Source organism: Conger conger, chromosome 14, assembly GCF_963514075.1.
Source record: "Conger conger chromosome 14, fConCon1.1, whole genome shotgun sequence".
Classification (NCBI taxonomy): Eukaryota; Metazoa; Chordata; class Actinopteri; order Anguilliformes; family Congridae; genus Conger; species Conger conger.
In genome coordinates this window covers 35,133,782-35,161,740 of record NC_083773.1, presented here as the reverse complement: position 1 = coordinate 35,161,740, position 27,959 = coordinate 35,133,782, and the positions used below count along the sequence as shown (strand labels likewise).

At 43.6% G+C, this 27,959-nt stretch overlaps 1 protein-coding gene across 1 annotated transcript; it reads right to left on the bottom strand.

Annotated features, from left to right (window-relative positions):
- Positions 1-20,980: 20,980 nt before the first annotated feature.
- Positions 20,981-22,544, bottom strand: sox12 (SRY-box transcription factor 12). Its single transcript, XM_061220773.1, has 2 exons — positions 22,476-22,544; positions 20,981-22,186 (listed from the first exon to the last, which is right to left on the bottom strand). Exon 2 carries the CDS (start codon positions 22,073-22,075, stop codon positions 20,981-20,983), a length of 1,095 nt encoding a protein of 364 aa, XP_061076757.1. The 5' UTR covers positions 22,076-22,186; positions 22,476-22,544.
- Between the last annotated feature and the right edge of the window lie 5,415 nt (positions 22,545-27,959).

Genomic DNA, 27,959 nt, shown 5'->3' with positions numbered 1-27,959 from the left:
AATTACTTTTTTGAGGGAATGGCAAATAATTTGATAGAAGTTGTATTCAAGTTATATTCTTATCTGCAAAGTACTATTGTGTATAAAAAATGTGACACCATTGGTTGTTGAGTTGTGATGGCCTGCTGAGCTACAGTGACAACAAAGCCTTTTGATTGGTTCATAAGACCAAGCGATGAGGATCTTCTCAATGCATATGCAGAGGACGCAGGTCGGGGGATGGAGCCCCTCGTCTTTTAACCCTTTGATGGCCGAGTGCCCCTCTGAGCTCGTTTTGTGTTGTTGTGTAATCTGAGGTCACCACTTAAAAATGAAATTATTGGTGTCAATGAACTACTGCAACTGGTGTCTTGTCACTGCTGTGCTGAGGGGTGCAGATGCATGCTTTAATTCAGAATGTGCACATTGGAGATCTCTATGGGTCCAGAGAGTTGAACGTGACTCAAATTCATCCTTAAATGTCCGAGATTAAAACCCCGACCATAACCTTTGATAACCTTTTAGGGGTGTGTGAGCTGAGCTACTCAGTGGTTTGACTGAGCTACTCAGAATTCAAATCAGAGGTGGAAAATCGAGGTTCAGAAAGTAAAAGTCCCATTTTTTTGTTCCCATCTCCTGGATTTGCAAATTAGCACAATTCTCCTGCCAGGAGGTAGTTAGTCATGCAGTAAAATCAGTAAAAATCAGCTGATGGGTCCATGGGTAGAAGAAACACATGGCAGGGCCCATAGACTTTTCACCTCTGGTTGTAATTGTCTGACAGACAACAGAAAGCTTCATTCTCATAGTGTGGCTCAGTCTCACTAAAACACTGTGAGTTAAACCTAATCACAGAAGTGTTTGTATGTAAAATAAAATGAATAGCAGTTGGGTCCACATGGGTCCATATATCAGCTGTAGATGTACATATTCAAGACCCTGTAGTGGACCCAAAGTATACCCTACCTGAAAAAATGAGAATTTTAGACCCAGATCCACTCAAGTTCAATACCAGGTTTTCTGGGGCCAGTATGAAGACATTGAGAATACATGGTGGCTCACAAGTAGCCTTAATAACATTAATCCATTAAGCTAGGAGTATTGCCTCGATTTTATTTGCTTGGGCAGTAATTTTCTGCATGATTAGTTAGCCTACAGTTCAGTTTAGACTAAGCTTACTGTATGTGTTATATTAAGTATGAATGGGCACACAGGGTAGCTGGGTAAATGTGGTTTTTGGTGCTGTTCACATAGCTATTGCAAGATGAGTAATATCTATTCAGAATAGCCTATTTAGCTCACTAATGTATGCTAACTAAAAAACTATACATCTGTATTATAATGACCAGGTCTAGCTCAGCCCATAACTAGATAGGTAAGGGAATGAAAGGGAAATGGGTAATGAAAATGGTATCCAGTTCCTCCTGTATGTCTTCATAAGTTAAAAGTAGCAAAATTATTTTTCCATTGCATAACCTTGCAAAAGAATCAGGACAGAGTTGCCTACATAAAATGTTAAACTAAATTCAAGCAACCACAAAAACATAATTTTGGTGTCAACATCTGGTTGTTTTGTCCGAGTACTACAACCCAATGTATACTAAAGCCTTCATATAGTATACATGAACAAAAATAGAAACTATATGAAGCACATAAATGTGTCATATCACATGAGTTGCGGACAAACTGTCAGAGCCTCTGCTCAGCAGATCTTGAATGTCCTGCCATAGAAAGTTCCAGAAAGCGTGCTTCCCATCTCTAGACATGAGAATCATGTCACAGTGTGCATCTATCTTGGGATCATTATGTTGAGATCCGCACTGCTCATGAGCCCACAGGACCCAGTTATTCTTTAACCATCTCCTCTTTTTTGGGTTGATGAGTCGTTGACTGGCGTGAACGCTGCTGGAATTGTCATGCTAAGCCACTACACCGCTGGCCACGTCCCGAGCACAGAACCCGGGTATTGATAGGAAATGCTTTTTAATGCGTGGAATTCACCGAGTTCCTATTCCCAGCAGGGTCTAGCCTCTGTTTATTTTTACCTCAGCATCCATCACGCTTGGCGCAAGCCCTCTGGTATGACTACATCTGCGAGGCTCTGTTGTCACCTCCAGTGGACAGATGAAACAGAGAGAGAGAGAGAGAGTCAGGGGAAGAGCCCCAGTGTGTCTTTCCCATGGGTCATTATTGGTCAGAGCGGGTCACATGATGCCCTGTCCTCACACCATTTATCTTCTGCTGATCTTGGTGGTTCTCAGCTGTGTTTTCATGCCACAAACAGATGCCGGACGACAAAAAGAAACAGTAAAAAAAACAAATATTAATCCTTCATACTAAGTGCATAGAACAAGCTTTGACCTGGTTTCAAATGCAATACGCTTATGTTCTTATCGTTATTTATTCACACACTGAGATACGAATATTTGGATTTGCATGGGTTTGCATCAGAGCATGTTATGTTGCTGCAGAGAGTAATGTGTTTCTCCAGGGTGACCTTCAGGTCAGTGTCCTAGAGCCAAAATTATTTTGTTAGTGGTACCATGTTGACGTTGTTTATTTGTTCATCATGACTATGACTGGCATAAGGTGAAACAGGCTAATATAGCACATTTTTCAACAGCAATACTTTTGCTCTGACTGTGGTTAAATACCTATTATCCTCAAGAACTGTGCACAAACATTGCCACTGCGATATATTTGCTAATATTAATGACAGACATTTGGTACATACTATAACAGTACTATGAGTATGAAAACAGTATCACTTTTGAAAAAGTTTTAATCCCTCCAAGCCAGCTGGCTAGTGTCTATGGCATCAACCTGAATTAATTTGTGAAGTTATTTCATTTATTATATAGTCTATACTGCTACTGGACCGTGCCAGATAATGCCGACAATACCCACAATGCCACAGATCTGTGTGGTCTGCCCTGAATATGCGATCTATGTATTTAATATTTCAATCACTTTAATTATAATCCACTGTAGCTCATTAGTTAGACCCAACTGCATAATGAGGTTTTGCCTTGAGTATTTTTGGCAAAATGCTACAGTGCACAGATGTCAGAGATCTCACTAGCCAACAATGACATACCGTGCTGTGGTGTAGTTTTTTAATGATATTGAAATCTGAGGATAACGTTTTTAAACATTTATCTTATTTTTACAATTAACTGATTCATTGCGAAACACAATATTTGGAGAATAAGGTTGTGCAATCGTTTGCTCATGAGAAGTGAATAATACATTACTGAATTAATTCATACATTTAATGTATAACAATCAGATTTTACTGTGTATTCCGTGACCAGTTCTGATTGGTTGAATATTATTAAAAACAGACTGATGCGTTTTTTCCACTTTTCACAATTTATTGTCTATAACTTCTAGAGAGCATACCCTTCACATCCTACTTTAAACTTGTTTTGAATGTGAGCCCTTTCCATTACATTACATGTCATTTTGGCTGATGTTCTTCTCCAGAGCGACTTACAGTTGACTTTCAGCAGGAGACAATCCTCCCCTGGGGCAATGCAGGGTTAAGGACCTTGCTCAAGGGCCCAACGGCTCTGCGGATCTTATTGTGGCTACATCGGGGATTGAACCGTCGACCTTGCGTGCCCTGGTCATGTATCTTAACCACTACGCTACAGGCCCGCTTTCCATCTGATTATCCTTTACTCTGCAGAGCACCTGGTCTTTAACATCAGGGGATGAGATCAGACTGTTTGTGACACAGCCTGAAAGTATGTGTGCACACAGAACATGTATGTGTGTATGCGTGTATATGTATGTACTGGATACACTCACTGAGTACTTTATTAGGAACATTTTTACTTTATTACACCTACTCATTCATGCGATTATCTAATCAGCCAATTGTGGGGCAGCAGTGCAATCTATACAATCATGTGGATACGGGACAGGGACGTTGTATGTTGTATATATATACGGGACGTTGACTGTGGAATGATTGTTGGTGGCAGACAGGGTGGTTTGAGTATCTCAGGAACTGCTGATCTCGAGGGATTTTCATGCACACTAGTCTCTAGAGTTTGCAAAGAATGGTGCAAAAAAAACCCCAAAAAATAGTGAGCAGCAGTTCTGCAGACAGAAACGCCTTGTTAATGAGAGACGTCAGAGGAGAATGACCAGACTGGTCAAAGCTGACAGGAAGGTGACAGTAACGGGAATAACCACACATTACAACAGTAGTTTGCAGAAGAGCATCTCTGAACACACAACGCATCATAACTCTAAGTGGATAGGCTACAGCAGTAAAAGTCTAAAAAGTAATAAATACCCAATAAAGTGCTCACTGAGTGTATATGCCTTCAAATTAAAGTGGAAAATCTGCACTTTAACATCATAGTCATTGTTTCATTCCAACATGCTGGATTACAGAGCCAAAACAAGAATTTCCTCACTGTCCAAATATTTACAGACTGCACTGTATGTGTGATTGCATGTATGTGTGTACATGTGTGGTGTGTACCTGTATGTATACTGTATGTGTGTATGTATATACAGTATGTATGTATATAGATCAGTGAGCAGGATATATATAGATCAGTAGTGGTGTTTCAAGCAATGAATGTATTGAAGATGTATTGAGGTTAATCTGTCCTTCCTGTAAAAAGGTATAACCTGCTGGGAGAGATAAAATGCCTATAGAAGATGAAAACGAGGGTAGGCAATGAAACATATTTGAGAGCTGTGCTTACGTAACTGAACGGCTGCTCTGGTTTCCTGCTCCACATAGAGTAAATCCTGTTTCTTGCACTCGTCCAATGCAACTCTTTCATGAAAAGAAACTTGCAGCTGGGCGTGTGAAGCGAGGTGATTCAGGCTACGTTTTTAAAGGGTTTAAACTCGGCTTAGTCCTCTCTAGACCCCACACTTTACACACTTTAAACCTTTTGAAAGGGGATTGGGGAGGTGTGGGGGGGGGGGGGGGCAAATCCTCTGGAAAACACAGGATTAAGCAGGAATCAACAGAGGCTTGGCAGCAACAACTGGTGGATTGGGGGGGTAGAAAAAACACCAAACCCACCGAAAAGAAAATAAACAAACTTCTGAAATACACATACATTTTCAAGAAGTTGAAATGGGCATTACACTGCTGCCATCCTGTATGGCAATGGTACATTCAACATACTGCACATGTGACATTTTAGTGTGACAACATATTCTACATTAGACATACTGGATATATCTGTTTCCGGTTCACGTACCATGTGACATATAGACCCCATATTAGATACAGTCTGGTTCAGTAAAGGATCCACTCAGTAGGAGTGTGTCTGGTTCATAAGGATCCACACAGTAGGAGTGTGTGTCTGGTTCACAGTAAAGGATCCACACAGTGGGAGTGTGTGTCTGGTTCGGTAAAGGATCCACACAGTGGGAGTGTGTGTCTGGTTCAGTAAAGGATCCACACAGTGGGAGTGTGTGTCTGGTTCAGTAAAGGATCCACACAGTGGGAGTGTGTGTCTGGTTCAGTAAAGGATCCACACAGTGGGAGTGTGTGTCTGGTTCAGTAAAGGATCCACACAGTGGGAGTGTATGTCTGGTTCAGTAAAGGATCCACACAGTAGGAGTGTGTGTCTGGTTCACAGTAAAGGATCCACACAGTGGGAGTGTGTGTCTGGTTCAGTAAAGGATCCACACAGTGGGAGTGTGGGTCTGGTTCAGTAAAGGATCCACACAGTGGGAGTGTGTGTCTGGTTCAGTAAAGGATCCACTCTGTGGGAGTGTGGGTCTGGTTCAGTAAAGGATCCACACAGTGGGAGTGTGTGTCTGGTTCGGTAAAGGCTAGAGATCTGGGACAGGCTGAGCCACAGGGGCCAGTGTGGGGGGCAGAAGGGCTCTTGCTTTATCTGACATCTCAGAGAGTGGGAACATGTTACACGCTAAGCCTGAGCTGTGAGCCGCGACCTACAAAAGCAGAGCGTGTAGCAGCCAGGTGGGAAGGATGTGTGGGTGAAGCCTGGCTTTCCTGCCGAACGCATGTCGACGAGGGGCCCTCACTCTGCTTCCTGCCTGTCACTGTCTCCAGAACAACCAGCACAAGCTGCTGAACGTTTGCTCAATCATCACGCCCAACATTTATATCTGAACTGCCGGCACAAATTCATTTCAGGAACGCTTACATGATATGTTCAAATGACAAATTACAGCTGTGACTGCAGCAGGTAGGATAGGTAGTCTGCTGACTACACTGAATCGCTGACAGGGGTCTCATCGGTGAAGTCCTTCATAACCTTTTTTCTCACAATACATTATCCAAGGTCCGGTTAAAATATTTTTTAAATGCAGTTGGCTGGCTTGCAAGGTTGCTAAGCATGTCTGTATATGTTAGTCTGTGTATCACAATGATCCTTTTTAACCAGCTGTTCGCCTATTTAACTAAATTGAGATGTTTTGATACGGTATTTCTCTATAAGGTCATTGTCTTTTGTCATTGATGAAATTAACCAAGCACCTGAATGTCAGAAAATTACAGTCACTTCTCAAGCACCAATTTCTCTAGTTTGTGCTCACTCAGCACAAATCTCAATAGGCATTACATTATTGGCATTTGGCAGGCGCTCTTATCCAGAGTGACGTACAGTTGATTAGACCAAGCAGGAGACAATCCTCCCCTGGAGCAATTCAGGGTTAAGGACCTCGCTCAAGGGCCCAACGGCTGTGCGGATCTTATTGTGGCTACACTGGGATTAGAACCACCAACCTTGTGTGTCCCAGTCATTTACCTTAACCACTACAGGCCACCCCTATATAGATTACAAACTACAGCCCAGCCGATTCTATTTTCAAAAACCAACATCATGCATTCATTTCCTTTTAAGAAATCTTTCACCAAACTGTCATTTATGCCAAAAGAACATTTATTGTGAAATACCATTTGAATGTGAATTGAATCACTCAGTGAAGTAATTCAGTCAGTTTACCCTAGAGCACAAAAAGTGTACCCATTCTTTCAAAATGGCTATTTCTCAAGCGATGAATAGAAGGCAGGCTCGAGCAACAGGTTATGTCACTAAACTGCAGTTTCATTTACATGTAAGTACGTGATCATTGAAGACATTTTCACATCAAAATCATTGCGTATTGTTTGAACACAATGGTTACAAACCATTGATCCAAATAATTGGATCTATACTGTACTCTGTAATTTCCCAAATTGCAGAGCTACTTTATAATAGTATGCCATGTGCGTCAGAATAATAAATCATAAATAAACTGGTACAAAAAAAGTGGAGTCAATCTCAATATAATTTGCACTGTGGCGGTACAGACTTCAGCTAATCATGAGCTAGTTCCCACCCACATAAAACAAAGGAAACCAGGAAATAAGTATTGAAGTGCATAATCTACCAATAAATGCCTCTTCAATGCGACAGTAAATGTTTAGTTAACATAATAACTCATTGTTTGCCTATCATTTACACTTGTTTTCTTCATGATTAGTTCATAGTTTCTACTTGACTTACAACATATTATCTATATATTAACAAATTATTTCTTAATAATTTACAAATGTATTTCAATAATTTGTTAATGATTAGTTCATCATGAACTAGTAACTTATAAATGACTTATAATGGATCGTTATTATTTAAGCATTATGGAACGAGAACCCGTGGTATATGGTGGATATTGGCTAATGCTTTTATACAACGGTTACCCCATTTCTCTTTCAATATTTCACTAAAGAAAGACAAGATAAACTTTAAATTAATGTATTTTTAAAGGAACTATGTTTTATGGTAATTGTTATTCTTACGCTGAGCATTAGTGTATTGGTTGCTAAGCAAACTAACGTTAAGCACTAACGTTAGCTAAGCAATGCTATTGCAATAATGTATCCCCACTGCACTAACGTTAGTTAGCTAGCTTGGTAGTTTGTGTTATACCTGACGACACTGACACAAAAGTAATTTGTCTTTGTTGTAGAAGTTTATCAGGACACTGTCAGATAACGTGCAGTTAATTAAATAACTCATAGTGTCGTTATGAGTCATTTGCTTCGCCGCGGTTTGGTGGTCTTGCTGGTATTTCGATCTGAGGATGTTTCCTAAGTTGTATTTTTTTTTGTTCCTATACTACTCCTTTTCAAATCCTCATTTTAAAGGACACTTTAAAATCACTCATTTTGTTTTACTTTAGTAGGCTACTAGCGGCAAAATGATGACAATGTTAGGTTTATTTCAGTTACAAAGTCGATAACGGTGATCTACAAACGTGGAGTAATATTAAAAGATGTATGAATATTCCATTTAGCCGTGCGTATATTGTGGATATTGGCAGGGCTGGAACACAAACTGACCAATAGAGACAATGGGCCGGACCTATTCATTGTATAAAAAGTGTTAAGGAGTTCCTTGCTTAAATAGTGTGCTGCCACGAGGACTACAGGAGAAGGTACGGTCGAATAATTAATCAGAGCCAGTCCACACGCCCTGAGCTGCAGGTGATTCAATCAACAAACTTGAATCTGCTGCAAACCGAAAAGTTAACTGAGGAAAAAATCCAGAAATAAGCTAAAATGAATATAACTTATGAAAGGGAGAGAATGGATGACTGCTACATTATATTGCCTGTTTTGCAGACATTCACTCATTTGCACACATTTGCATTGAGCCCATTTTCTGCATTGGCATGCATGAGTTCACATCTGTGTTACATTCTGGCTCATTGTCCTGGTCCGCCTTTCTGACCACCATTTTTACAGGGAAAGAAGGTACTCATTTTTATAGATTGATTATAGTGCAATTCGCAGCAACCTAATTTTGTGGTTTACCGAATAAAATAGTTTCATTTATCCTTCCAAATCACTGTACTGTCAGGTGCATTATTGTGGTGAAATGGTTGATGGAATACCATCATAGATCATATACAGTCATCTCAGGCCTCACAAATGGTCATGCGATTATCAGTAAAGTACAGTTTTATTAAGTACCCGTAAAATGTGTTTTAAAGGAGAACTATTATAACAAATATTAAATATTGTATCGTGAAAATATCTAATTGTACATATGCTTGGGAATTTGTGTGTTGAATTGAAACTATATGTTGACACAATGATGCTAATATATTGGAGCAGTGTCCCTTTTTAATGACCAGTCATGCACCATACATGAAATTAGGGCCTACTCTATATCCATTTTCAAGAGCTATGAATGTAGAAAAAAATGTTTGTTAACATTCTTCATTTTTTGCATTTACATTTGTACATTTTCTTAAAACCCTTTTGAATCAATCAGTCAATCAATCAGAACTGCCTTAACACTGCTTAGTAAAGGAGTTGTTATAGACTGCGTTATGGTGCACCAACGGAAATTTTAATGGAATTGAAAAAGAAGAGCAATGACATGTGTATGTTTGGAGAGAATATTGGAGTGAGAGTTAAACAGGCCCATCAATCACACAGACACATGAATAACAGGCTTTGTTAGCATGTCTGACACACGAAGAGGAGTCTCAGGCATCAGGCTATTTAAATGGGACCAGCCTGTCTGTAGATGAATTGGGCCTATAGTGCACACAGAGTACCTGCCTGTCTGTAGGTGAATTGGGCCTATAGTGCACACTCAGTACCAGCCTGTCTGTAGGTGGATGGGTCCTGTAGTGCACACTTAGTACCAGCCTGTCTGTAGGAGAATGGGTCCTATAGTGCACACTCAGTACCAGCCTGTCTGTAGGTGAATGGGGCCTATAGTGCACACAGAGTACCTGTTCTAGAGCTGTTTGATATGCACAACTAGTTTGAGTGCGTGCGTGCATGCATGTGTGTGTGTCTGCATGCATGTGTGGGTGGGTGTGTGTGCATGCATCTCTGTGTGTGTATGTGTGTGTGTGTGCATGCATGTGTGTGTGTCTGTTTCGGTACATGTGTGGGTTTGTGTCTGCATGCATGTGTGTTTGTGCATGCATGTGTGGGTGGGAGTGTGTGCATGCATCTCTGTGTGTGTATGTGTGTGTGTGCATGCATGTGTATGTGTGTATGTGTGTGTGTGTGTGTGTGTGTGTGTGTGTGAGCATGCATGCATGTGTCTGTTTTGGTACATGTGTGGGTGTGTGTCCGCATGCATGTATGTATATGTGTGTGTGTGTGTGTGTGTTTGTGTGTGTATGTGTGTGTGTGTGTGTGTTGGAAGGATGCCCTGCACAGAAAGATGGAGCAAGGTCAGCATGGGAGAATCTGGGTCAATGCCAGGAGCAAGCTACCAGATTGGCTCTTTTTATCCGGCTGACATCACACTCCTGCAGATGCATTCCACAGGAATACAGATGTACAAACACAACAGCTACCTCACATGTTCAGTGCATATGTATATGTGTGGGAATATATGCCATTTACCAAATGACATATGCATTTTGGTATAAATTAAAGGCAACATAATTCTGTGAAAAAAGAGAAGGTATTTCAAAGGTATTTTGTTCGGGGGCGTCTTTTTACGAAATATTATGTGTTGCATTTAAATTTCTTCAGTTCGAAACGTTTTCTTGGCCATTGATAAAAGCAATGTCATAAAAATGTTTTTCTTTGCATTACAAATCAGGAGCACATTTCCTTATCTGTACATAATACCATGGCCATTATCTACATGGAGAGATGATGAAAATGCATGAGAGATGTAAATGTGCGGATCATAAAAACTGTTAGACACACAGGGCACCTCAGTCCAGATAAGAGGCAGAATTGTGTGTAAAATTGTGCGCCTCTTGATTTATTACCATTCATTTGGACTCTGTCGGTCCTTTATGAATAAATATGATGCTTTTATTTATTAGAATTTACAGCGGCGCTGTAACGGTGGCGTTTACGGCGTACGCAGAGACAGAAAAGTGCACGCCGTGCCCGGTAATATGAAAGTGTCAATGCTGAAATTGCTTTTTTTCCCAGGAAATGAAAATGGGTGCAGATCACCATGGAAATGGGTGTAGATCCCTGCAGGAACGGGGAAAGGCGAGCGGGAAGCCGGATGAGGAATGTCGGGATGCGGCATTCGCCTGGACGTGGACTGAGGCCGGTCATGTCCTGGTGTCCTAGGGAAGCGAGAGCAGGGGGCAGGGAACCCGTTTGGCTTCATTGCTAAATCGAAAACGAAAGCCGCGGGACGGGTAAGGACAACTCGCCTGGCTCCCGCCCAAGGAGGCCCTGGAGGAGAGGAAGCTGCTGTATGCAGGAGTTTGAGGTTGGTGTTGTGTGCTCATAGCCAAGAGAAGAGGTTGACGTTGGCATTGTGTGTTTCTACTCTGCTGAAAAAAAAAACATCTTTAGGTAGGTTTTGAAACAGCTGGCAGTTCAGGCCAGCTCCCAGTTCAACATTGCTTGACCAGCTCATACCCAGCTAGACCAGCTTCATGACCAGCTTGGCCAACTAAATTTTTAAGTTGAGGTTGGCGTTGTGCGTTTGTAGCAGAGGAGTTTGAAGTTGGCGTTGTGTGTTTGTAGCAGAGAAAGGTGTTTGAGATTGGCATTGTGTGTTTGTAAAGAGTTTGATGTTGACATTGTGTGTTTGTACAGAGTTTGAGGTCAGTGTTGTGTGTTTGTAGCAGAGGAGTTTAAGTTTGGCATTGTGTGTTTGTAGCAGAGGGAGAAGTTTGAGGTTGGCATTGTGTGTTTGTACCGGAGGGAGCTAATTCAGTAGACAGCCCAGGACCTCTGTAGTCTCCGTAAAATCTCATTATTGTCACCTTCTGGCAGCCAGCGACATCTGCTCACCAGTGCCCCACCCCTTACCGCCATCTGGGACAGCCAATCAAGATGGGTCCATCTCCAAATCTCCACCCTTCAGCAGACACCTCATACTACCTCCACATCACCCCCTCTCGAGTCTTCGCATGCTTCAGGAAGGAAACCGCGGACGTCAGCAGGACTCCGGCTGACCTTTAGCGGCCGAACGCCACACTCTTATTACCTGCTCTATTAGTTCTGGGAATATGGGAAGGTGGAGGCTGCATGTGGGATGACCCACAAAAGAATGAGAAAAGGGCGGAAAGAACAGCGTAACGGTGAAAAAACCCGCCTGACCTGGCGACCGGGCGCTCCGTTTCCCCCGGTTTAAGCGACGTAAAAACGCTGAGTCATTGAAGCGCACCCGTACGCTCCCCGGTACCGTGCGTTGGGAGGTGAGGGCGGAGGGGTTGGGAGGAGTCGCAGCAGAGATGCGAACCGAAGCGAGGGCTAAAAGGGGTCTAATCCGAGCGAGCGAGGGGAGAGTGAGAGAGCCGGAGAGGGAGAGCGGATTGACCGGCCTCCCTCTCCATAATCAGATCAGCTGCTTATTGCAGTATAATTGGAAGCAATTAGTCTGCTTTAATTGATTCTCCTATGAGCAGGGCTAAACTGACACAGCACTTTACTGCAGCCTAATCCCCTCCTCAGCCACAGTCTTTAGAAAAGGGGGAGAGGGAAGGGGAGGGAGAAGGGCGGATAAATCACAGAAGCCAGGGCCAGGCGCCCACGGGCCGAGGAGCTGGTCGCAGCCGTGATGTAGAAACCCACCGTTTGCTTGGGTGGGATCTCCCAAAATGCTTGCTCCTATTTGTTTGCTGCTTAAAGCACTAACCGGCTTGCCAAACTTCCCGTGGGCCAGCCAATAGCATAGTTCCTAAGGTACTTGACTGGGCCAGCCTATAGCCTAGTGGCTAAGGTGCTTGACTGGGCCAGCATTTAGCCTAGTGGCTAAGGTGCTTGACAGGGCCAGCCTATAGCCTAGTGGCTAAAGTGCTTGACTGGGCCAGCCTTTAGCCTAGTGGCTAAGGTGCTTGACTGGGCCGGCCTATAGCCTAGTGGCTAAGGTGCTTGACAGGGCCAGCCTATAGCCTAGTGGCTAAGGTGCTTGACTAGGACCTGGAAGGTTGGCATTTCAAGCCCCAGTGTAGCCAGAATAAGATCAGTGCAGTTGTTGGACCCTTGAGCAAGGCCCTTAACCCTATATTTGCTCAAGGGCAGATTTGCCCATGCTTAGTCTAATCAACAGCCGGTTTGGATAAAAGCATCAGCTATGTAACTGTAATGCAATGTAATGCTAGATTGAAAACCCCACCAAGAATCCCAGCAACTCGGATGCTGGTAAGTGGACATTCGTAACTAAGCTAGTCCATGAGAATGGGTTTCGTAGGCACCGTTCTCCTGCGGTATTAAAGAAAAGCCCACACTGTATTTGCCCACCTCCAGCGAGCGGAAAGACCCGGAACCCAACCCCCCCATCTCCCTTCCTCTCCTTGGCGCCGTGTGAGAGCCCGTGGTGATTTGAGACGCAGCCATGTTACAGGCAGGGACTTCTCCTCTGACGGTCTCCGAGCTCCGCTGAGGCAGAGAACAGGAAGCTTTCCGGCTAATGAGCCACCTGGCCTGCCAATCACAGCCCTGCCTGCCTCTCCTCAGGTGTCTCTGTAAACCAAGCAGTCAAGCAGTCAGAGCCAGGCATCGCCTGCTCCTCCGCTAACACGTGCACAGCTTACACTATACATTCAGCAAGGATTCACACTTTAAACAATGACAAATTATGTACTTTTCCACACATGGGGGAAAAAAACTCTAAATGAATTGAATCTCCCATTAACACCTTCTGTTGTACTATTTTTTTCAGTGACTCGTTTGTTGTAAGTTCACTTCATGTTTTATGGGCTGCGTGGCACTGCAGGGTTGTGGGTAATACATGGGGGAGGTGTTGGTTAGACATATAGAGCATCTGTTAAAGGCCACCGACTATAATTTCTGTGGGTCTTACTTTAATGGTCTTCTTTATACATTTTTTTAGAAGATGTTTTTGCAGTGTGACGGGTACCCAAGAATGATATGCAAGTGCAGTTGAGTGCAGAGAACTGAGCTAGCATATGAAATGCTATATGTGATGTCACACCTGGAGAATGAAAAAACTGAATTTATTTCACTTGTCTTGGGACCTTGGTCTTTAGCTTCTAGGGCCAGTCATATCTGCTGTTGTACAGTGGCCCACAGGGTCCACAGCTATACCCCAAAGAAAATCTTACCCTCGATTACATAAGATACAGGCCTGAGTCATACTAGGTGTATAAAGCATATTAAGTCCTGTAACTTGCAGTATTTTGTCGGGTGGAAGCTGCAATGAGCGCCACACACACTTACTGTGCGAAAATCAGAAAATCAGAACTGCCCCGGGGTAGCTAACGCCACTTTAGGCTCCCCTTGAGTGCAGCTGAATCCAGTTCAGAGCCTCGGAGCGAAGCTGTCGCCCACGCGGATACTGAAGCGATACCAGTCAAGTGAGAGTCTGAAAGGTCACAGGAGATGTGAAAATGGAAGAGAAACCGCTCTGAGATGACTTCCCCTGAGCGCTCTATCCAGTCCCACGTGCCATCAACCAGCCTGCACAGCCTGTGTGGACGTACCACTGCTCAAACGCAGCACAGGGTTGTTTGTTTAATTTTATCATCACACCGAGCCTGACAGTGACGTAGGCACCGTCGCTTAGCAATGCGTGAAAGCGTACACTCAAATTTTTTCGGTGTCAAAAATGACAACGCTGACAAATATTTATGATTTCAATGTCATAAAAATGACAGAGAAAAGGACATCCCTGCAGCATTGCTGTTAATATCTAACACCTGGCCTTAGCTGATAGAGTGTGGCATAATTGATTACCTGTCACAAATGGGCATGACTTGTGTGCTAACGATTGTAGTTGTTGAAGTTGATCGTTTGAAGTTACAGTAGACTGCGTGGAAACTCTTCTGAGAGACGTAAATGATGATGACACTGTGCACTCTGAGGTGAGCAGGTACAGAAGCATTGCTCACAGGAAGAAGCTCCTTCACAGAGCACTCTTAAATACGACATTATCACATATGTCATTTGAAGATTTGTGTACACTCAGTTTAATAGGATGGAATGGACCGACACATTTCCACGGTGCCACTCTTCCTAATGGCCTTGGTGAATTATTTGTATTTTTAAAGGGGGAAAATGTGCACAATAATAACTTTAGTTTTATGGACACACCCCAGAGTGCCTGCCACTTTCCAGATTCTTTAGATTTTTTTTTTACTAGATGCTCGCAAATGTGTTTTATTTTTCCTTCCCAGTGCAGTTCATCCATGTCAGTGTAAACAGTCGAAGCCGCTGGGGACTGAGGCTGGAAGTTGAGGGATGGCTTTACACCCTTGATTTGCACCTCAGACAACACGCCGTCCTTTCTGAGGCTATCGGCTAGCGCCGCGCCGGCTCTTCAGCAGCCGACGACCGGCGAATTTAATGACTCATGTTAATAATCTCTGGTGTAATTCGTTTTTTTTTTTGCACATTCGCAGAGAAAGATGTGCCTCGAGGGGCCGATGAATGTTGCGGATCTCCTCTCAAGAATACGAAAAAGTCGAGTCCAAGTCTCGATGCCGGAGGGCTGACGGGAGTCACTGCGCCGTTCTCCAGGGAAAATGAGACCGCTCGCTCGCAGCTCTCCGATGTTAAATACGAGCCTCTGGTGAAATCAGTGATGTGAAGTTTACGTTACATTGTAGTTATTTAGCTGATGCTTTTATCCAAACGGACTTACAGTTAATTCGGCTAAGCAGGTGAGCAAGGCAGAGTTAAGGGCCTTGCTCAACAGATGCTTAACGTGGCTGTACCAGGGCTTGAAGCACTAACCTTCCAGGTCCCAGTCATGTATCTTAGCTAGTAGGCTACAGGCTGGCCCTGTTTGCATCATTCATGATTTCGTAATGTCAATCTCACAGCCAGCCATTATGAAAATGGAACAAACTAATGAAGCAAAATGTGTTTTAAATACAATATTGCAACACCACAGAGTACTGCTTATAGATAAATATACAAATGATTGACGCCTTCAGATGTTGCAACACATTCTGCTTTTCAAAAAAGAACATATTTGCAGTGTATTGTATATTCCATTGAAATAATGACTTAAGAAAGCTGCTCTGTGTGTAAAAGAGCAGTTGGGTTAAAGATATTAAGTGGTGCTCTTTCGTTCTTCTTTCCACCCACTGAAGTTCACGTTCACTGTGTTCCCATGTGTGTTTTTGAGGGGTGAGTGAGGAGGGTGGGGCGTGTTCTTTAAATTATACATTCTCAGCTTGCTTTCACAACCAGTCTGACCACAAGTACACCTGCATCCTCTGCGAAACTCCTCGCACCGTTTTAGCGGGAGGGTTTCTGTGTAGGTTCTGCCACTTTCCAGCCGTGAAAGAAACCGAGATAAGACGTTGACTGCAACAGTTTTATTCCGTGATGAATTGTCACTACAATATCTATGACCAAAATGAGAACATGGCGCCTCCAGGATCTACATACAGTATTTACAACAAAGTGCTTTCATGTCTATCTACAGGCCTGCTGCCCCAACAGCAGAACATACTGCGCTACAAAAAACATACAGTATAATAGCAAAATAATGATAATCAGAGTCTGTACAGCGTGAGTCAAAATAACATGATCACATTTCAACTGTTTTTTTTGCACAAAGAATGATATGAGTTTGTCTAATTGTACAGTAAAGACTGATAGAAAAATACATCATGTACAATGTACAGAACCTGCAGAGCATTGTGCGGAAGGTTTACAGTCTACACAGAAGAGGCATTCAGATCATAACATTGATGACAACAATAATAATAATAATAATAATAATAATAATAATAATAATAATATCCCTTTTAACAGCAACATCTACCCATATGCCATATCGCTGTGTTAAACTTTTTTGCATTCTTGAAATGTTGACAACACAAACAAAACTGCTAAGGGATCTTTGTGTTTAAAACATTTTGTTTCTGTTTCTGCCCTTCTGTGTGAGACAGTAAAAGACTGCACATGTCTGAAGTTATAGTCGTACTCCAAATAAGGTAATATGCAGTAATCAGATGACAAGCAAAGGGGTTGAAAGTACTCCCCGTGTCAGAGAATCATATATTTAACAAACATGCATATCTACACTGAACTATCAGATTGATCAAAGTAATTTATTATTTAACGTCCATCTATGACCATACACCAAGTTATAATTATGACTTCAGAATCAAAAGGTTTGATTCGGCATATATTTTTGACAATGCTAGTTGCTCAGGTGCATTCGCTGTAGTTGAAATGTGAATAGCCATGTATTACAGTGGTAGGACCACAGTGGGGGCTTGCATGGTTCTCCTGTATGGTGTAGGAGACCAACCGGACATTCATCAACACACGTCTCGAAAGTCCAGTCGTCCAGAATATTCCTGACATACAAAGAAGTGTACAAGTATAAACAGCTTGCGGAGGTTGTACAATGTTTTCCCCTTAATTTTGTGTTCTGCATTGACAAAACACATAGGTCTCCATTTCAATGTTTGCCAATGGTTTCCCTTAAAGTGCAGTCCTAGACCAGAACACTTGCCTTGTGAGCATAGTACATATATAGAAATGAGCATCAAAAACATATAAAATTAGACAGTTCTCTCATTGTGAAGACAACCAAAAAAACAAACAAACATTCTCTGTGATAACCTGTAAACAGTGTATAGTATATGTGAGGCATCGTGGTCGGATTTTGGCTACTTCTTCGTATGCTGCTGCTGTGTATTTCTCTGGCATCCAGTTGGTTGTGTTCAGTTGGTGACATTGACCAGGTAGTGGTAGTGCCCTGAGGTTTGGAGTGGGCCCATGAGAGGACCCCATTTGGTCCAACGGGGAGGCTGCGACTATAGATAGACCCCTTTCAGTGGCCCAGAGCGGGGGCTGTGTGTTACAGACAGACGTGCTGAGTATGGCTGAGTTGCTCTCATGCACCACTTGAGACAGGCCGTGTGAAATCGGTGAAATCTGCTTTGTCCTTGTGGTTCCGATCCTGGGGCTCCTCCCCTTTTCATCAACACGGGTTTTGGAGTAGGAGGTGCAAGCCAGATGGGTGCGTTTTTTTTTTTTTTTAACACAATCTAATTTATACCAAGCTTTTTGCATTCATCACGCTGACAGTAATTTGCCCGAACCCATCTGTGAGTGTCTGCTCTGTTCACTGGCTGCTCCCTGTAAGATTATCAAACAAACAAGACTACAAAAAATACTCCAGAAGTCAAACTAAAAAAAGACACTTATAAAATAAATACTTTAGAATGCTGGTAATGTTTGTACACCTGCCAAGATGTCATAAACCTTTTTTTTTTGACATTTTATATAATTAAATAAATTATTTTATTTACAATTGAAAATGCACCAAAAGAAGAGACTGTAAAATACTGTTGTTTCAAATATTTCATCTTTTAAAAAGTGTAACCTAGCATTACTTTTTCTGTTGCTACATGAGTTTCTTAAATATACATCTACAGTAATATATAGCCATACACAACACATCTTTACAAACAACTAAATCTAATGAAAGCAGTTGCACAGTGAGCTGATTGGTTTAGTCCTGAGTCCAGTATGAGTTATAGACTGCTGGTGTTTGGTTCTGTGTACCGCTGAGGATTGGTCGAATTGACAGCTAAACTGTCAATAAAATAGCACAAAAAACCTGTGAGGTATCCTGTGCATGAAATTGTGGTGGCACACATTGAATTATAGCGCCACATCGGTTCTTACTGTTTTTGTGACATTACTTTCTATCCCTGACAGCATCATGAACAGTGAAATTGTTATTTCACAACAAAATCCATTTTTATGTTTTTGCTTTTGGAAAAAGATATGTCTCAGTTGTGAGCATAGCCAACGGACGTTTCTTCATGAAGACGTGTGAGAAGGAAACAGTAAAAACCTTGCTGTCTGATGGACGCTGATTGAAGGTAAATGCTTCTCAGGACATGCCCTCTGCCTTGCAACTCATGGCCAAAAACAGGAAGTAGACGTTGCCTTAAGTTCCACAGACGTTTTACGGTTGGACCTAAAGCTGACCGTTCTAAAATATTAATTTGCCGTTTTTTCAAAATACTGTTCATTCAATCATTTAAAGCACAGTCTCTACGTAAAAAGGCATATTGCTTTTTTTTCTTCTTTTTTTTGTTACATAGAAGGCGTAAAACCATTCAAACGTGTGAGTTGAGTTTCTGTATTGTTCTAAGGAGTGAATGAAGGCCTCGATTTTGCGTTTTCAGATCTGAGTGTAAATATGACTGTTTGCACCCATGCGTGCCCTTTTCCTGATTCCTCAGATGGAAGTTACCTGAAGGAGCTGGTGTGGCTTGAAGACAACGTCAAGAATTGGTTGTGTACAATGTAAAAAAATATTAATAAATAGTCCATGCTCCACAGACAATATTCATCATCAGAAATTTGCCAAGAACCCTGGCTGAGAAAGTTAAACAAGAAGGTTTTGGTCGTCAGATAAAGAGTCAGTGGTGGGTTTGCTTTTAGGTCTGTCGACCCTTTCCTGTGAGGTGAATCTGATGTTCCAGTGGCCAGAAACATGCAATGGGATTCATTGAGGCTCGTCCGAAAACAAACGCACGGTAATTTCCTCGCTCCTGCGTCCGCTTTTCGTCTCCCGGACAGAAAACGCAGTGCGGAGTCGTGTTGGAGCGGGTAACTGGAGCAGAGTGGGATTAGCAGTTCACACAAGTTATCAAATGCAGTTTGTTTTTGTTTTTTTTTCTCTCTTGCTGGCAGCTGCTGGGGAGAATGCGCGGAGCAGGTCCTTCCCAGCGCCGATGAAGACGGGCGTAATGAGGAGCACGAAGACGACTGGCTCGGTCTCGCGGACGGCGGCGAGCCGACAGGCTTCGTCTCCCCGTCCTTCCCAGAGAGAGAGAGAGAGAGAGCTAGAGAGCGAGCGAGCGAGCGAGCGCGCTGACGAATTACCTACGGGAGGCACTAGGACCTAGACGAATGATCCCTGAGAGAGTCAATGGGGACAGCTGGCAGACACAGATTTCCCTCCATTCATAGATGGCCCTGATCAGGCAGCTGGAGCCAGACTGCAGACATGACATGCATCTTACTGAGCCGGCCGGCGTGTCACCCCCAAAACAGACGCCCCGCAAGAGTCGCAGTCCTGCCCCCGCACAAAGGCCGGAGCCCCCACAAGCAGAGATGCACAGCTCCCCCCCCCCCGAAAAAAAACCTTCACCCTCCACCCGCTCCCGTAACCCCCAACCCTGATCCCCACCCCCACTCCCACCCCCCTACTCACCAGAGCCTTAACCGACTGAATTCAGGCACACGCAAGGTTTGTGTTGGGACGCATATAACGGCGCATACATCTTAATGTCCTCGGCATTAGCAGGATGATGAAAGTGCCATTACGGAGAGGATGCGATGTAAATTACAGCCGGTCGGACCAAGGTTTTTTTCCGCAGCTGTTTTTTCCGCTGGCAGGATATTTCCTGCAGCGTCGGGGGTGAGACTCCCGGGCTGTCTGCGAGGTGCTGCAGAGCGGATTCGGCTGTCAGCACACGGTGTCCCTCCCCACACGCTTCCCCTCCCCTTACCCTTAAACGACTGACTTTGTGCCTTTCTGCTATGAATCTGAGCTGCTTCTACAGGTTAAATACTGCAGTTGTTCCACCGCGTCACTCCATCCGCTGTAATTGATGATTATAATTACTAAGACGGCTATGCCGATAATGACGGTGCGTCTCTGTGATCTCCAATTAGATGAGTGCACTATCCCCCATTTTGCGGATGATATAAAAATGCACATTAATTCATTTTGTGAACATAAACACTTAACTACACCACATATTTCTTTCCGGCTTAAAGGATGCAATTTCGGTACCTAATTTTTGCAGGATGCTGCATAAAACAGCCTGTTCCACCTGCATTGTTCTCGTTTTGTCTGCTGGGGGAATTTACAGAATCCTGTACTGTCTGACACTAAGCTACGGCTATGTGTCGTTCGGTAAAATGAAAGCAATAGCACTTACGGGATTCATGGCCCCCCCCAAAAAAATTCTATAAATACATTTCTGGTTAGAAGGGAGGCATTTATAGGTAGGTCTGTTGGCGAGATTACGTTGGGGCTGACCTCAGAAGGTGAACACCAGGTCAGAGACGTTCAGTAGGTGAACACCAGGTCAGAGACGTTCAGTAGGTGAACACCAGGTCAGAGATGCTGGGCACGAGCAGGTCCCCCGATATCATCTCATTGACTTCCGGCGTGCAGTAGTCGGGGAAGTCGAAGTGGGATCCTGAGTTTGTGTGAAACGCTTCAAAGTCCTTGTCCAGACCGGAGCAGTCCATGGGCACGCTGTCGAAGCTGGCGTTGGATATGATGTGCAAGATCTCCTCGTCCAGCTCCTCGTCGGAGGAGGTGCTCGACACCACGGAGGAGGAGCGGCTGGAGGTGGGGGTGGACGGCCGGTCGCCGGGAGGCGCCGTGGGGTCGGCCGCCCGGGTCTCCACAGGGGCCGGGCACACCCCCCCGGCAGCGGGGTCCCGCGGACAAGCCGTGATGCAGGCCGGCTGGGGGACGGCTGCCTTGAGCCGGAGTTGGGCCACGGGCGGCGGTGCCGCTGATGGGTCCTTGGGGGACGCCGGAAGGACCTGGTGGCCGCAGGCCCCGGGGTTTTTCCGCTCGTCGGTCGTGACCCGAGCCAGTTTTACATCCACGACGTCGTCCTCGCCCTCATCCCGGTCGTAGCTCTTGTACTTATTGCCGTTAAGGTTCACTTTGTGTTTGGAAGCGGAGGGTCTGGCCTTGAGGGCTCTGCCACCGGAAGAGGTCGCACGGCCCGAGCCGGCCTTGCCGGGCTTCAGCGTCATCTTGTCTCCAGCCTTCGCGGGAGGCGACGACTTGCTCTTCTTCCTCGGCCTGTACTTGTAGTCGGGGTAGTCCGCCATGTGCTTCAGACGGAGCCTCTCCGCTTCTTTGATGAAGGGGATCTTCTCGTAATCCGGGAGCATCTTCCAGCGCTTGCCCAGCCGTTTGGAGATCTCCGCGTTGTGCATGTCCGGCCATTGCTCCATGATCTTCCGCCTCTCTATCTGAGACCACACCATGAACGCGTTCATCGGCCTTTTGATGTGTCCGGTGGGGGTCCTGCACCAGTTGGGGTCCTTGTTGGGGGGGGCGTGCCCGAAAACCTCGTCCCCTTCCTCGGCTCCCGGCCCCGCAAAAGCCTCTTGGGTTGAATCGTTGTGCATGACCGTTGAGTATTTGTGGCCTCTGTGTTGAACCATGACGCAAGAATGAACTCTGTTCAGTTCAACCCTCTGCTGGATTCATCCATAACCAGACTGTCTCTCTTCTTTTTGTCTATCTCTTTTTCTCTAGCTCTTCTCATCAAAGTTCTCACATAGGAAAAGAAAAACAGAAAACAACCTTGAGTATAATTACATTTTAGCATAAGATTTAACATATAATCACGTCGCATTTCATCCTAAAGCACCAATTTGCCTTCACAAACAGCTGCTGCCTTGTCCTAATAAGACTGCAGTGCAATGCTAAAAAAAGACTGTCTGCAGACACAAAATCTGAAAGCATGACAAACACAGTCCGCGGCACCGCGGTTTGCGAATAACTTGGACGCGCGGCCGTCGGAGGAGACCGGCGGGGTGGAAGAGGAGGCTGGGGGCTCACCGGTGGCTGAGCGGGGCTGAGGCTGTCCTTGACCTGGTGGCGTACGCAGCGCTGGGAGCCGGCAGCGCGTCCAGCTGTGCGGCATGAGCTCCGCTGCTGCAGGGCGACCGGCGGACTGCTGCCTGAGACGGCGGCGGGAGAGCTGGGGAGGGAGACGGGCGTCTGCAGCCCCGGCGTCTGTCTGCGGCTCTGACCCACTGCGCTGCGCTGTCTGCGTGCATGCAGGCGCTCTCCCCCTCTCTCTCTCTCTCTCTCTCTCTCTCTGTCTGTCTCTCTCTCTCTATCCCTCTCTCTGTCTGCCGTCTCTCTAGCCGATTCCCTCTTTGTCGGGCCAGCCCCTCTGTCTGCTGCTCTATAAACCTTCTCTGTATACAGCTCAACCTTCCCTGCCAGACGCAAGCTCCTCCCCCCCCCCTCCCCCCGCCACCGTTTCGGCTGTGCGTGGGGGGGGGGGGGGGTTCTGCCACAGAAACGCAGCAACGGAACAGTGCACTCAGAAGGGGGGGCAGCGGTAGAGTGAGAGAGAGGAAGGGAGGGAGGGGTAGAGAGAGAGAAGGAGGGACAGACTGCTGGTAAAAACTAGTCTTAGATAAGCAGCAGCACCTGCTAGACTAGTTTATGTTTGTATTTCTGCTATTATGTTTTCATAGACATTATTTCTAATTGCAATGCAAATGAATCTATAATGTATGATAATAGATTACATTTTTACATACTTGTATGTATGTAGAGAACCTGGTAATATTCATCACATACCAAGTGATTATAGCGCAATTTTCATACACATCCAGACATTTTGTACACTTATCAGAACAAAAGTGTACCATGGTCTTCCATCAGCCTGTGGTTATTTAATGGCGATTGTCCATTTCAGTAGTATTCCTTGAATTAGTTTGAAGTCTTAATTAACTGCGGCTGTTTCTTGTTACTTCTTCGTATGCAATGTATAATCTCCCATCAGATCTCGATATAGAGTCAGTGGCCAAAAAGTTGGAAACACATTGGTACTTGCGGGATATAAAGTATATTGAAAGCAGGTGTTTCCACACTGGTGTGGTTCCTGCGTTCCTTCAGCAGTGAACATCCCAGCATGCCCAGGGATATATAATATATACTTATGACTAGAATGGATAGAAGAGGAGGCCTTGATGACTTTGCAAGAGGACACCGTCGCTGGGACACATTTGGCAGAAGGTTCAGCGATGAAGACAGCTGAACTTGTTGATGTTTCCAGGGGAACAGTGATGTCAGGAATCATCGACAAAAGGTAACTGTGGGTGGAAAGCTTCCTCTTCCATCAAGGTTTCCGTACATTAGCTTGAAGTGCGAGGCTAAACAGGTACACGGCTTTGAATCGATTGAACACAAATTTCAGTTTATGCTTTCATCAAAAACGTTCTGTTGATGCAGAGCGGGATATCGCAGTTGCAGTGAGTAAGCTACTCATTTAACTGGCCATTGTTTTCACGTACTGTGGTGTACTGAAAATACACGTATCCTTCCTGAACACACACATATCCTTCCTGAACACACATGTATCTAGCTCTACCTTCAGAAGGTACAGCACAGGTCACTGCGCTCAACCAGCGGAAGACTGAAGGATACATGCGTGCTTAGCGGCTATAGCTTCAACAGCGTAACTTCTCCGAAAACAAGTCTCTCGTTTTTAAAAATAAATTCTCACACATGTATTTCAAAAACACATGATACCTTGTGTAAATAAAACAGCTTTGGAGTTGCTGTAAGGTGCATTTCTTCACTTTGAAGAAGGTAGGCAACTGATTCCTATAGGCTTCGAGTCTTTATGCTAAGCTAACACATAATGCTAACATGGAAACCGAGCCAGCAAATGCACAAAGATGAAAATGAAAGTCTGGTTAATTTGGAAAAAAGGTATATTTCCCAAAATGTTGGTGTATTCCTTTAAGTCTATGGACAATTCATTGTCCAAATTTAGATTTTTAAGGTCTAATTCAAATAAATCAATAAAATGAAAATTCATGAAATTAAAAGAAGCATGTATATTTCTGCACTACCTACAGAATGAATTGTCTTTTGTTGAGATCCGGTGGATTTAAATTGAATCTTTCTCAAAATGTTTTTTAAGGGTTTCCATAACACAGAAATTGTGCAACGCACCAATACAAAAATCAGTAGTTGGCAAACCCATTGCTATTGTAGTAGACCTGCAAACTGGCATTGATGTTTTGAAAGGGGTGAGATATTGAAGTTGAAAATGCGCTCTTTTGAATGGAATAGCCAACCAATGCAAACATAGGCAACGTGTGCACGTGTGGTACACACCTATAGAAGCCGACACAGGCCTGAGAGCCTGTGTCCAACGGTGAATGGTACTATGGTAGTGTGGGGTTCATTTTCCTGGTGTGGTTTGGGGGTAATTATCCCCTTATAAGGCAAGGTGAATACTAATGTCTATGATTCTGTGTGTGTGTGTGTGTGTGTGTGTGTGTATGTGTGTGTGTGGGTGTGTGTGTGTGTGTCTACAGTATGTGCAGTTGACTCTCCTTTTTAATGTACATAAACAGGGGTTGGAAAAAATAACAGAAACACCACATGGTAAAGGACTTTAACCTTGAAGTAAATAAACCACAATTACACAGGCAGTTACACAGGTGAGTCATATTAAGCTGAATGCTAATTACCACTGTGTGTCAGCTATAAAAGAGGTCTGACAATTAGCTTGATATGCCAGTTCCCAGAGAACAGTTCCAGAGACTAAATACTCAGTGCCCGAATTGCAGGTGCATCAGTCACCAAAACGTAAAAAAAAAAGTATTTCATGTGATAAAGGAACAGTGAAACTGCTTGTATCCAAGGCCACTAAGATACAGAACTTGCTGTAAGGAGCACAAAACCTTGACCTCTGAGCAATGGAAAAGTAAGTTGGTCTGATGAGTCATCTTTTACTCATCCGGGATAGTTTTTTTTGGCGAAAGCCAAAGGAAGCCATCAACCCACAATGTCTGTTGCCTACTCTTAAACATGGTGAATCTGTAATGGAAAGGCCCGTCTACTGGACTGAGGCCATCTCTTAGGAGTTATCAGGTCCAATGGTTGCTCTGCTTGATAGTGGAATGGCCAAGGAATATGAAGACATTTTACAAGACCAGGTGCACCCTACGCTGCAAACTGTGATGCTTCATGATTTCCCCAAGAAATCGAAGACCAAGTGAATTGCCTTTGATGGCCTCCACAATGACCTGATCTGAACATTATCGAACCTTTATGGGAAGTTATTAAGCAAAGTATATTTCCAAGTCCTTCATCCCTCAAAGAACGGAAGGCTTCCCTTCTTGAATAATGGTCCAGTGTCTGAGTGCACAGAGTTCAGAACCCATATGACAGCATTACAAAAAAGACTGAAGCTGTTTGAAGGTGAAGCACCCTACTCTTGCATTTTAGTTACTCATATGTTCATACTGTGTATTGTTAGGTGTTTATATTGTTTTGTCCAATGCCTGTACTGTATGTAGAGATTAGTATTCACCTGCAAACCACGGCAGGACATTATTTAGTGCCATTCACTGTCGGAAGCAAGCTCTCAGGCCTATAGGCTTCTATAGGTGTTTACACACACACACACACACACACACATACACACACACAGACAGACACACACACACACACACACACACACACACACACACTATGTATAGATCCAGTACAGTATACTGTGTGTGTTGAAACAGAAAGCAGGCATCAATAAATGAATGACTAAAGAAAGACCCACGGCGTTGACGCGGAGTAGACTGAGGCAGGTAAAATATTCCTTGCCCACAGCTGTTTCCATTAATTTGATTAAAGTTTTTTCGAATGAAGAATTTCAATTAAGGAGTAATCTTGGAGGTGCATGAATAAAAAATTATGCCAAGTCACTATTAGCATTTGAATGTCAAATGTGAGGAGACATGGGAAATTGAGCTGGATGTCCTGGCATGACATTAGCTCTGCCATTAAGCCTTCCAGAACATGGACAATCATTACTAATGCTATTTTGGCTGAGGGGTAGAAACACTGAGGCCTCAATGGAAAACGCATGCTGTCTGTGGATTGTGGCTCTGTGTTGTCATGCACACCTAACGACAAGCCGCAGACAGTAACAAAGTGCATGTAACATGTAACAATGATTAACAAGTAACACATTTGTATATGTGTATAGTATTTATTGTACCCCGTTTCTGTATGTGCGTGTGTGTGTGTGTGGTACATATTGCACAATACACCATGGTAAATTGACAGGCAGTGCATTAGATATGGATTAGTGATGGATTTTATTTTGGATTCATGCCCACCTTACCCATTTGTGAGCCAATCCAAACCCACCCAGCATGATATCATGCAGATAAAACAATCCTTTGAACCTGCCCCCAATCCACAAATAAAAAATTAAACAACATTAAAATGGATGTAGGCAATATTCCAAATTATTTGTTTAAATGAAAACACAAAAACACACAAAAAAAATATTATTTTCTCTGAACTGAATAGGTGGCATAGTTCTGTGTTTAGCAAAGTCTATCACACCAAACAAAAAGGTCTGACATTTAAACTAAAACAGTTAAACCATAACTTAGGCTGTGTCTTTTTTGAATAACTTGATTTCTACTCAAAACAAAAAAATAGGCCTTATTTGACGGACATTTGGTAGACAATGAAATGCATTAGACCCCTCTAGCAGGCACATAAACTTTGAATCTGGCATGACGTTTGACTCATTCCTAAACATTCAACATTACTGAACTAAAAGACAATAGCTCCTACTGCCCAGCTCACAAGCCTAGCCTACCTGACAGAATTGCTGGCTGGCTGCAGTGTTGGGAATGCCTCCACTCAGCACAAGGTATGTTTGGCAGTAGTAACAAGCCTATAAATGCTGATTAGAGGGAATGTAGCAAACTTGTAAGTAGAATAACACTTAGAAAAAGCTTAGTTGTTCTATTATTTTTTTCTCAACGGGATTTAAGCTGAAATTAGTTTGACTATGTAATTTGACCCTACCTGACACTTCATCATTATTTTCAGTCAGTGCAGGAGTTTGCAAAAGAAATAGGACTTGCCAGACTAATTTTTAGCATATGATTGCAAGTGAGCTACTAGCTTCTGTGCTTAAGTATCTCTTGTTAACCAGCTAATTCCTTCTACATGTGCAAATTACAGAAACACCAACAACTCCCTTTGGCTTAGGTGGTCTCTCATTAAGGGCTGTTTCTCATGTAGAGCTGTTCGAGAGCCGTATATATAGTAACTTTTAATCACTTTATTTAATTTAGTTCTTAATTCCACAAAAATTGCAGTCATGTTTCAATTCATGTCAAATGTCATCTTCTTGGGATCTGAAGTCCAATATATATATATACCATCAAGCAGCTGCAACCGTGTTTATTTCATCATTATTATTTATACATCATAATTTTTTTTTTCCACATAGGCCATAGATTCAAATGACCCAAGTTCATTTGAAGC